Source organism: Corapipo altera, unplaced genomic scaffold, assembly GCF_003945725.1.
Source record: "Corapipo altera isolate COAL_440 unplaced genomic scaffold, ASM394572v1 69, whole genome shotgun sequence".
NCBI lineage: Eukaryota > Metazoa > Chordata > Aves > Passeriformes > Pipridae > Corapipo > Corapipo altera.
The window spans coordinates 7461286-7473875 of NW_020884908.1; the positions used below are offsets into that span (position 1 = coordinate 7461286).

Below are 12590 nucleotides of genomic sequence, written 5' to 3' on the forward strand. Positions count from 1 at the left end.
ACTGGTTTGCCCTGGTTGTGGGCAGGCTGCTCTGTGCTGTGCCTCTGTTTCTCCTGACATCACTCAGTACAGAATGAAATTGGGAGAGCAATCCCCCCTGGATGTCCAAGATTGATCCCAGCAAGATAGTCTTTCATTTGGTCTTGGATGAGGTATTAAAGGAATGGTACATTTAATAACATTTATTAATATGGCTACTTGTCATGCATTAGTGCTATGGGATTGCTTGCTGAGAACACTCTAAGGTTACCCACACAAAATCTGTCTAGAAAGCCTTGCAGTATGACATTTAAATTAAAAAATGGAGAGAAAAAAACCCCAAAGCCCTTATAATTAAAGCAGAACAAATAATTGCCTACTGAATAATCTTCTTGTGCTAATCTCTAGTATCTTTGTTTAAAATGCCAAGAATTTATACAACCAGTTGCATCAATTATAATGTCATTGTAAAATATTTTATAGGTTCTTTGGTGGATGAGTGTCTAGTCCTGATTTGACTTCATTAAAACGTTTTGAAAACACAAGCAATTAAAATACTTTTAAGTATGTTGCTGATACACTTCCAAATGTTTTGCTTCATTACAAATTACTTTTTATGCTTGAGAAAAAAAGAGAAACATAATATAAACTCGAGTAAACAGCCTCAACCTAGGAAGTTTATCAAAGCAAGAATTCCAGAATGGACTTGATTGTAATTTCTGAATGCCTAAGCAGGACAATGTTAAGTCTCTAATTTCAAGATGTGTTGTGTCTGTGAATGTACTTGACTTAGGAGGAGGTGCAGATTCATAACAGAGAAGGGAATTCACCTTTGATGGAGGTTTCTTAGGGAAGCAAGGGATTTGCAGTTTCTAGAAAACTTTTCAGTAAGATCATAGTTTTCTTCTAGGTAAAATCGTAGTCTCGTTGCAGGGAAGATTGTGGTCTTCTTCCAAAGTCATTGGCTCTAACTCAGTTGCAAAATGTTGATGTGTTACAGCAGCTCTGGGAGAAAAAGCCACAGATCATGTTATTTCACAGGAGACCACGAAGATCCTTTTTGAGCTTCCCTCTATGGGTCTATAGGGTTGGTAAAAAGACCCCCAGGTCCCAGAGCTTTGCATCCTGTTGTATTGGTTTATATTTAAAAAAGCAAAGCAAACCAAGGGCCTGCATTGGAGGGCCCCTTGCTGCCATCTGCGTATGACAGCTTTACAGCACATGGAGAGCTGAAAGAGAGTTTGTTCTCCCAGTTCATTTCCTAGCAGTATTCTGTGTTAGGCTGTGGTGAAGCTCTCGCAACATAAATCCTGAGCCTGTTTAACAACAGCAAAATACTTGATTCCCTATGGCAACGTAAAAATAAAGTCCATAAAATATTTTAATAGGCTGTTAATAAGCGCCCCTGCAATCTGGTCCTTGCCTATGTCACTTTAAAGGTTAGAAATACATTATGAAGTATAGAAAATAGAGAGCCAAATAACTCCACTTAAATTAATGAACTTGATAAGGGATCAGGTGTCACCTGGGATACCTTTAATTACTGCACCAACAGAAAAGCCATTCAAAGGGCAGTGCCTGAACCAGATGCTGTGTGGCTGATAGATTTGTAGGCACTGTGCAGAGTTGTAAAAATAAACTTCCCTAACCTTCAAGAACAGTCCCTGGATTATTGTGCCAGCATGGGAGATTCTGACATTCCTGTGGTGGGGCACTAGTTTCCCAGGGGTTACCCAGCAAGAGATTTGATGAGTATGGGGCTGGTTTAATTTTTACCCTTGTTAACTTTTCTGGCTTAGCCCAGCACTTTCAAGAGGGAAGTAGGGTAACCACATGTGTGGGTCCTTCTCCCTGTGCCAATAGCATCCTCCCAATGTGGCAGGTTGGTACTGAGCCGATTCAGTGGGTTTTGCCCACTGAGACAGCAAGATTCGTGCTCTAGTTCTGCTTTTGAGGCACATAGCCAGGAAAATATGTGAGCTTCTGTATGTGGGATATGTTGTTCAGAGCCACAAGAGTTTCTGTGCCTGCCACTGATGCCAGTAGGACACTAACTCCCATTTTACAAGAGGTATCAGCACCAGGAGTAGCATGCTTTTATCTAAGCCCTTTTGAAAAAGTTGAGTTTGATGTCTTCTTCAGGATATTTACACAGAAATTTTAAGAGTTCATCCAGAGTGGGGATCTCTTCTGCCTTTTGAAGATCTTTAGTATGAAGTGACACAGCTTAGGATGCCCAACCAGCTGCCTCTTGCGTGGTGTGTGTAACTTCTGCCCATGCCTCCTCAAACACAGGGTGGGAGGAAATTTTCCTTCCCAGCCTTTTACAATGGCTGTTTCTGGGACCTCAGAGTCCTCTGTGGCTCTTCCATCTCTTTGTGGCTTGTTGGCAAACATAGGTGAGCAGGGATGGGCAGTGAGGAGCATTGTTTAGTCCTTGGTAGCTATGCCAGCATCACACATTGTCTCACTCATGACCCATCTGAGAGCATAAGTGGGATGCAAAGGGTGCACAAAAGGGCTCATGAGCACAAACTGATTTACTGTCAACAAATGTACCTGGGGAAGACATTGTTTTGGAAGATTGATTCCCCCAGCCCTTACAAACTTGAAGGGAATGTAGATCTTTCAAGCCAGGGACTACGTAAGCTTTTTGGATGGCAAAAGCCTGCTGTGCTGTTTGCACCTAGTCGTTTCTAGCCTCATAGCTTGTGAGGTGGAGACTGTGGGCGTATCAGTGCAGTATTGATGCACTCTTGCTAGCAGATGGCTCCTCATGAGGATGTGTTACCAGCTGGAATTCTTTAGAGCAGCTGTGAAGCTGTTTCACCGGAGGTTGCTGCCATGTGGAGTGATTTCTGGAGTTGAGCGGCTCAAAGTCTCTCCTTCATGCTTTTCCATTGTGCCAGGTAGATGTTAGATGTGCAAAATGTCTCAGACTGTCACAGACAGGACTACGCTGAATATTTTTTATATTCACATTCTTGTAGGAAACCTTATGTGACAAAGGAAAATACCTTATACGTGAATAGTCCAGCATGGTTCTTCCGTTTTCCATCCATCAACTGCTTTCCAGGTGGTCAGGCATGTACTTTGGCAGCTTGTGGTCTTTGCACACCAGGTTTTCATCCAACCTATGCCAGATGCTGCAGCACAACAAACCATTCACATATTTCCAGATGCTTAACCCCCATTCTCTGTGCAAAACAGGGTTTCAGATGAACCCTCTCCTCCAATGCCTTTGCGATGTGTGGCAGCACAGTGCTTGTTCTGCAGCCATTTAAACACTGCTCATTTGAGTCATTGTGATATTAATAAAGGGAAATAAAGAGGAGCTACACTGGTGGTTGTCCAGATGTACTCTTCACCCTATCTAGTCAAATCTGAGATCCTGTCTTTACCGTATGCTCTCATTGTGCACAGTGTGGGGCTTGTTAGTTACTGACATGGAAAACTGATAGAAAATTGGGCAGGGAGAGCATTTAGCTAACAAAAGGCAAGTCCTACAAGTGGATTGAGGGGATTCATCAGTGGGGCTAAGCAGTTGCTGCACCTGAAGTTACACTGGGCATCTCCAAATGGCTGGAGGGGAGAGGGTGAAACCTCCTCTCTTCTAGCAGAGACCAGAAGCCATCCTTTTCCTTACAGATGTAACCTTTCCTTTGAAGTTCCCACAGGCACCCTAGTGCCCTCTCCCCTAGTGCTGCTTGAATGCAGCTGAGTTTGTTAGCATTTCTCCCAGCCAGACCAGGCTTCCTGACATTCTTCTGTACCGTAGTATGTGGCAACAAGATTTTATTTTGTTTACTTTGGAAGACCAACATGTCGGCCATAGCTGCCAAATGCAGTTGCAGACTCACTAGAAAGAAGGCAAGAGGCAAAGGGCTTTGTCAGCTTGTTTCTCTTTTTGTCCCATTTTATTTTGTTATTGTTTTAGCCAGGGTATAGGTTGGCTTGTGCCATAGGCCACCTAGATGCTCTTAAGTAAGCACATCTTGGGGGGGCCTCTTCAAAGAGGAGCATGTCAGGCTGTAGTCCTGGGTTTGTTTGAAAAGCTCATTGCAGTAGAAACTCACTTGAAAGTCATCCTGGAAATTTAATTTTCTTTCTTTCAGACAGGGAGACCCAGGGTCTTAGCTCGAAGCATTTTTTGTTGCTAAAGAAGCACTATTAATTAGGGGCCTTGAGATAGTTTAATCCTGGCATTAATCACTGTAGTTCTGTTGCAGTTTCTTTCCTCTTGTGGAAACCTGCTCCCATCCCATCTTCTGCAACGAAAGAATGAGCACTATATCAAAAACATGAAATTCCCTGGAAAAACATGTATTTATTCCAGGCATGCAGGGGATAATGTTTTTAGGCATTGTGACCACATTTGCAAGAACACATGCTCAAATACCATTAATGGGGATGAAATGGAAATGTCCTGCACTGCAGGCTTCAGAAATCAATCCTCAAATGACCAAAATGAGCCCTCCTCAGCTTGCTGGCTGCCATGGAAGCTTCAGATGGTCCGCAGCGAAAGGCACACAGCCCTGATTTAATGGGTAAATAAAAAAAGTGTATATTCTCCCAAGTTTCTGACTGGAAACAAAGTTCACAATGTATGCCTTTATTTTGTATTTTTTTTCCATAGGAGTCGGTTGCTCAAAAGCTTACAGAAATAAATCTAAGAATGTGCAACCTAACAGCCAAAAATAGGAGCCAATGCCAAACCCTGATTATTATTTTATAAAAGTTTGCAAAGCTCAGTCTGGACTCTTTCAAGGAGTCTGTTCCAGGCTGGGGGAGGTGAGGGACGAGGAGGATCAGGCACAAAGCTCAGAAACCCCTTTTGAAGATATGTCTCTTTTAAAACCGTTGCCATAGCCCGCTCTCCCCATATGTTGTATGGGTGTAAGTGATTATCTGCTCATTTTCGTGCTTCAACATATGTATTTTATTTAAAGAGACATGACTAATCCCAGCCCCCAGATTAGCCTGTTGTTTCAGTCCTGTGGGTTTGCTGTTTGTTTGCATTAAAAAAAAAATAAAAATCCTGAGGTAGAAAATTGAAAACAAAGGTTAAATAGAACTTCCAAAAATCATCTGCAGAAATGTTTGAATTAAATTCTTGATTTAACACAGCAGTATTGTGCTGGCAGGAACAGAGGTTTACCATTCTAGTTTTATTTACTCAGCTGATTGAAATGCAGAAAAAGTAAACATCCTGGGTTTGGTGCAGTGAGGAATGAGTTAGACTTTTGAAAATGCAAGATTTTTCTCTCCTTTGAGATGAAGAGCTTACGTTACCAATGCCTAACAATAATTTGTAGCAGATATACTTTTACTGAAGGAAGATTAATTTGTGCTTTACTGTAGCCATTTTAGGAACAAAACTAAGTAAGGAGACAGTAAGGATTATTTCAACTTTTTTTATTGAGATTTAAGCTCATCTATTGGTTTCCAGATCTTTTCTATTTAATTATAAAATACTGCAACATGGGAACAGTTTGTGATGCCGAAGGGTCTGGAATTTAATATTGCATTGCGTTCACCTAGGGGACTGGACTTGCAGAACAGCAGCACTTTAATCCTTCATTACTTCTGAGTTTGTGGTTGCTTGGGAGTGCACAGGGAGGACACAGTACAATGAAGGGGTCCACCTCTTGCGAACTTGACCAGCACTGCATCTGGGTGCAAAAGGTCCAATGTTTTATCTTCAGAGTTCTCAGTTTCCAGTGAAGAAAGGGCCAAGGGTCTGGCAACATGGAGACACCCTCTGTGGAGCAACAAGCAGGGGGAGGAAGTTTCATGTACCCATGCAGCTTTGAGGAGGTGTGTGTGGTGGTGTGAGACGTGGAATGGAGGTGCAAAGGGTTTGAAACACAAGCTAGTGAATGCAAATGCTTACAGGAGCCACAGTGAACCTGTTAAACGTGACCCAAAATCCTGACTAGACGTTACCTATAACTTATGATGTTAAATAAAACAGCAACGCCTGTACAGAGTGAGGTCTTTTTAAAGGTTTTCCTACAGCTCTACTATCAAAATAGAAAGATGAACTGAGTGGGTTGTTCAGGAATAGGGTGTTGAAAATCTCTGCTTTCAACCAGCTTTGCTATGTGCAGCGCTTTTGAACTCCTCTGACTTCTGGGGACAGCAGGCTCAGAGCACAGCAGTTCCAGGGATGCCTTTTGGAGAGGAATCATCCATGGATTCCTGTTCCAGGAAAGGATAATCTGATTTTAGGGAACAAAAAGAGCCCCCGAGACTGCGTTTAGGTCTGGATAAACTTGGATGAGAAATGAAATGTGTTTTAAGAGTGCTTGGGATGTGCAGAGATGACATTCTCTGTCACCCGAAATCTTAACAGGAGTGTTTTGCAAGGATGAACAAATGATCTGGGCACTTTGGAAAATGAGCAATAGCTTTTTCTTTCCCTTGGAAAACCTCCCTCTCTGAAAATTTTAGATGTTAGACATGGAGTACTGAGCTGGGCATTAGAAACTGCCTCCCTCACTTTCATCATACCAGAGCTCAGGCTATGATCCATGTATTTCATATGGCCTTGAGAGAGAGTACTATGTCTTCACAATTCTGATGGTCATAGAATCATAGATTTATAGAATATCCTGAGGATCATCGAAGGCCAGCACCTGGCCCTACCCCAAGAGTCACATCACGTGCCTGAGAACATTGTCCAAATGCTTCTTGAACTCTGTCACACTTGGTGCTGTGACCACTCTCCTGCAGAGCCTGTTCCAGTGCCCAACCACACTTGGGGGGAAGAACCTTTTCCTGATATCCAACCTAAACCTCCTCTGGCACAACTTCAGGCCAGGTTCTGTCACTGAGTCATCACAGAGAAGAGATCAGTGCCTGCCCTTCCTCTTCCCCCATGAGGAAGTTGTAGGCTGCCATGAGGTCTGCTCTCAATCTCCTTTTCTTCAGGCTGAACAAGCGAAGTCTCGTCTTGCATTTTCCTGGATCCTGTGTAAGAAAGCACCATGCTTCCTAGTGCCTTCTTAACCCATTGCTGCTCCATATAGCCTTCATCTGCATCTCTGCTTGAGCAAACTTACAGACAGCCTAAAGCAAACCCAGAAAAATCACTCAGAGTTGGCTCAACATGAATTATTTACAAGCTTCCTTCCAAGAAAAGATACGGCACATTTTTATTTTGCCAGAGTGCAGAGTTTGGGAGCACATCAGTGGCAAAAACGCTACTGGAAAAACATCTGAGACTGTGCTTTTGTCTGGGTGCCTTTTTCCTCCAGTGATGTTGATGGCAGCATCCGAATTTGTTTGTTGCAATCTGCTGCTGCCTGAGTTTTCCACAGAAGGGTTTGGTTAATATCAGATTGATTTGGTTTGGGGTCTTGCTTGTTTCCCTATGGTTTTGTGATGGCTGTGTTAATGTTGAATGGTGATTGTAAAGCACTAATCTTCCCACTGACAGGTATCGTCCTTTCTGAATTTAAAAAAAAAAAATCAATCAGTGGTTATTGATTTGAGAGAGTGTCCTGGAAGATATTAAATACCTACAGTCTTTCTGTGAACCCATAAATCATGATTATTGTTTTAAAAGGCCATACATTTTAAGCACTTTGTCAGCAAGCCCTGCTGGTGCTATTTGGATAATACAAATGTGTCTAAAGGCTTTGCTGAATCCATATAGGGTGGAAACAATTAGATATGTGGTTACACATGAGCGTGGCTTGAATAATCGTACCATGCCTTTGCAAAGTTAGGAGGAAGGAAATAAACAGGGTAAGCAATTCTGAGGGTAATTAATTACTTACAGAAAATGAGATGAGCTTAACAGAATTGCTCTTTCCAATTGCAATAATTAAGAACAAATCTCAGAAAGCAGACTGTGACTTCCCTGGGTGAGTTGAGGGGAAAGGGATGATGCTTTGCCATTGGCAGAAAAACAGAGCCATTGGTTGTCCCAAATCCTAGGCTCGGGCATCACATGGGGCCAAGGAAGGTTTGGCCTCATTTGTCTGAATAAAATATTAGATCTACTGGTATAAGTTAGAAGTGGCTTTAAATATATATAAAATTACACTTATGCCATGTAAAGCCAAGGTTTTCTCCTGCAAATGAAGCTGACAGGCCCACTGCCCCCTGAGCTGGTTACAGATGTCTTCAGGGGATGGGCCACCTACTGTCAATGACAGTGTGGGAGCCAGAAGATGAGACTGGGAAATGATGACTGTGTGATGAACACTAGCAGCCTAAGAAAGGAGATTAGGAAGCCATTTGGCTTCATGCCGTCAAGGTGGTAACTTTGTCATGAAACTCGAAGGCAAAATCCTTTAAGCACTCTTTTATTGCTAGCTATTGATTTTTCTCACCATGAAGATGCTCCTTCACTAATTAACGATGAACCCGTTCGCTTTATGAGGGGAGTGCTGGACTTCCCAGCTCCTTCCTGTAGATTTTCATCAGTTCAATAAATCAATCTTTTCTAATCCTTGAAATTTAAAAAAAAAAAAAAAAAAGAAAACAAAACATCACTAGTACCTTATACTAGCAGGCAGCGAGGAGACACAATAGCACACTTTATTTTGTGTTTCCCTCCTGCATGCCTGCAGGAAACGTCTGTCTCTCTGCTTTATTTTCACCATATTAAAATGAATTCCGTGGGTCTTTCAGAATGCTTGTGAGGGGGCACATCATCCATCTATTTTTATTTGGGTTTCATCACCCTTAACAGCTACTAAAGGTCCTGTGTACTCACTTTGGCATTTTTGCTCGCTAGCCAGACAGTTATTTTGGGGCCCAAGCTCTGAGTCCATGTGCTTACTGAGCCTTTTCCTGCTGCCTTAGAGATGGGAAAATACTTTGAATTGACAAATTTTAGCAACTTTTAAAAAAAGTATTGGTCTGGAAATATCACGGGAATATGGAAGGTAATATGAACAATCCTTTCTCATCATTGAAGGAGAAGTTACTCTGGGAAATTGAAAGACATCTAACTTAAATAAGATTTTGAAAGAGTTTTACATGATGTGTAATTAACCTTAAGAAGTCTTTGCCCCGAGGTAAAGTTAGGGCTTTTTTAAGATTAGAAAATGAATTAGGTATTTATACGGATTGGTAGACCATCTGCTATCCATCATCTGGGCTGCAGAGGAACACAAGGGAGGTGAGGTAAGATTTTGCAGGTTAAATGAATAATGCAATCACTAAAGATCAGCTTTTTAGCTTCAGGTATTTGAAAGTGAAGCCCCCACCTAAGCCATCATTCAGATTTCCTCTACAGTCAGTAGAGAAACGCATTTCATCAGGGAATAGCAAAACCTCATCTACCTTAAATACCTGTTCTTCTAAGGGATAAATTCCTTTTGTGGGATACCAGTCTCCCATTAACTATGGAGGAATCAGAGTCACATAGTTTAAATCCAGTGGGCTGTATCCCTTACTGCCAGGTATTGGACAAATTTATCCAAATCTGGAGAAGCACTTTAGATGTAGCAACTCAAACTGTGCTAGGGTAGGTTTTCCAATTATTTCTGCTTCAAATTTTATTTGCTTTTACAACTAATGAATATAATCTCAGTTTTCCAGTTAGCAGCTCCATTTTTCTGGGAACTAAGGCTTTTCCAAGGTTTTTCTCTTGTCTGAGTGATGGTTTTTATGTATTGCAGATAATGACACAGTATTACTGAAGCACTGATAGGTTTCACAGACTTTACTAGGGTTAGAAAACCAAAAACATTCTGGAGTAATTTTTGTCAGAAAATGTTGCTAACACAAGAGTTAAGCTTCTTACAACACTTGAGCTGGTAAAATGAAAAGGATTGTATTTCGTGAGGATATAAGGGACTAAGTTCTATGGACCCTATATGTAGAGAGTTAAACCATTTGGAAGTTAGGCATCTTTGAAAATCTCACTTCTTTAACCACCTGTTGGCTTTGGGCAGTGGATCCTAGACCCATCTACGTTGGAAATGGAGTGAAAACTGCAAAGGTCTTTTTGATGGTTTTCTTCTGAGCTGCTTTGAAGTGTTAGCCTCAAGCTTAAAGCGAATCTGAGTTTACCAAATTTCGCATTTTGTCTGTACAAAGATGAAATGGAGCCTTCAGCTGCCTTGAAAAAAAGGCTATTATGAATTACTGAAAAACTTTTTGAGGCTTGGGACAGCAGCAACAGCATAAAAAATTCCCTGACTTTCTATTTTTGTAATCTATTGCTGGTGACTTTTCAATATAAAGTCTTTACCATAAAACCTGAGTGCTTGTGAACCCAGTAATAGAAATCCAGGCCCTGCTCCTACCCACATGGCTGAGCTGACAGCTCCAGATTATCTTATGTCTTCACTTCATCTAATTGCATTGTAGGAGAGCTGCAGGTTGCCAGTATTGACTGAAGGAGATCCCACCAGGATGAACTGGCCCTGGCTTTGTTGCCAGGGGTAGTGAGATGAACATATTGAGTAATCCTCCATCTCTGGCACCCGTGGTGGTTTCTGCAAGGGATCTCAGGTTCAAGAGCTCCATGTCAGTGGGGAGAGGAGGTCTGGGAGTTGGCCTGCATTCCCCACATGTTGCACGTCACCTGCCACACAGGCAGAATTAAGCGCACAGCCTGTCCCAGAAGGTCAGGGAGACTCCCCTAGGAAAATGGCTGCAACTAACCTTGTGTCCTCACAGTGATAGAAGCTCATTTTGAGTGATCCATCTTGGCTTCTTCATCACTGCAGCGGGCTGCTTTGCACGTTTGCCTGGCAGAAAAAGGCCTTTCTTTGTCCTTCCCCATGAAATGGGAGTAAACATGCTTTCTGTCACCCAGGACTTTATAAGATCCTGATGCCATTACCTGAAGAATGCTGCAGTCTGACTCATAATGTGGCAGCTTGGAATTTCCACTTTGAAAAAGTGAACAGCAGTAAAGACATCCCTGTAATACACTACAGCCCCACAGGCAGAGAGTGCTGGAGGCATGGTGAAGTTTTTCCACTTGAAACGTGAAAGCCCTCTGTGGTGGCTATGCTGGGGTTTCAAAACTTGTATTCTCCGGAAACAGCCATGATTTTTAAAAGAAATTTCAGAGTCAATTGACAGCTGCATGATGGAAGCCAGGAGGGGCAGCTGCAGCTCACAGCTAGCAATGCCTGCTTCTGTACATGAAGCCAGTGACCTCGGTCGTGTTTCAATTCCCTGGGGAAGCAAGCCAGGCTGGATGGTGTGTTCCAGGCTGATGCTGGTCCACCTTAGTTTTTGGTGATGGCTGGTGGGAGAAGGGAGGGGAACTAGCAGTAAACTATATTCTCTATGTCATTATATTTCTAATGTTTGTGTTCTTGTCTTTATGTCTACGCATTCTTTAGCTATGAGGATAACAGACCCTTCATCAAGTAAGAATGACCTGAATGGCTGATAAATTTCATTTATCAGTGTGGTCTCATGAGCCAGCTGTCAGATCAATATTGAAAAATCATTAAAGCTTCTGTCATTCGCTTTTGAGGCAGAAGAGCAAACTGTGCAGGAAAATGGTCAGGCATACAGCTAAGGTGCAGAGTAAATGTGCTGCATGTGTATTGCCAACCAGTTGTCACCCTATTTGCTTTCTATTCTTTAATTGGACATACTTGAATTCAAGGTGAAAGTTCCCAGGTTAATTCTGTATAGTACAGACTTGTTATCCCAATAGGAGCCCTGTGGTGCACTGTGCTCTGTCACTGGGAGTGCTTTATGCTAATATAAATACAGAAGCAAATTTTCAGAAAGGTGCATGGGTGCTATTCCCCATGATTCCCTTTCTAGTTACTGGAAATAGTGCAAGCAAGTCTGTGTGCAGTGGTGCATTGGAGGCTCCTTACTCTTTGGAGCACCTAATTGTCTCTTATTGTAAATCACTGATTTTCAATTACACCAAAACATGGTTGTTTTTCTTTCTTTATTGCAATAAAATTCCACTATGGAAAAGAAAAACTATGAAAAAGCAACAGCAAGTCTGTACAAATAGCAAGACAAAAAACCTCAAGCTGCACCAAAAAAAACCAACCAACCCTGTAAAGAAAGCCAAAAATGCCTAGAAATTACATACCTTAGGGCATCCATGCTCTTTCTCCTGAAACCAGAAAATAATGTGCAGTAGCACAAAATAAAAGCAAATCAACTTTGCAATAGACTTTCAGTTTGTTCTTCTGGTGAAGAGTCCTTTGTGTTCATTCTTTCAGCACCATTCCCATGTTCTCTTTCATTGCTTGGTTCATTTTTTTTTCTGCGGATATGGGATGGAGTTATTCATAGTAATCTTCACGCCCTTTTTATCTCCAGGTCTTGTTTTCTGACATACAACACTGTAATGCGTGCAGTTTGCACTGCTGGGGGTCTTCTAACCCACAGGTTCCTTTCCATCACTGAAGGTAGCATATTTTCACTAAATAACTGTTTCATTCCTGCACACCTCTGCAGCCAAAGGCTCTTTAATCAGGTTCAAGAATTGGCTGTGCTTCAGAGCAGAATACGTTTCCGATATCCAGGAAATAATTTTTAGAAGACTCTGTAAGTGCAGTAAGCTTTTAATCGGGGATGAGAAGGGGGAGAAAAAAAAAGTCTTTTCCATTTCATTTGGATTTTTTTAAAGAAAAAAAGTACTTGTATTTTTTAATTGC

The 12590-nt window shown here is 41.8% G+C and overlaps 1 protein-coding gene across 24 annotated transcripts in view; it reads left to right on the forward strand.

The window, feature by feature from the left end:
* ADGRL3 (adhesion G protein-coupled receptor L3) overlaps window positions 1-12590 on the forward strand; it is a 514107-nt gene that overhangs the window by 458479 nt on the left and 43038 nt on the right. For 18 of the 24 annotated variants that reach the window (XM_027652756.1, XM_027652761.1, XM_027652740.1 and 15 more), the window contains one exon: window positions 11301-11327. The exons of the other annotated variants lie outside the window; for them this stretch is intronic. In XM_027652756.1, coding sequence (XP_027508557.1) covers window positions 11301-11327 — 27 coding nt within the window. The remainder of the gene's footprint in view (window positions 1-11300; window positions 11328-12590) is intronic. 24 annotated transcript variants of the gene reach the window in all.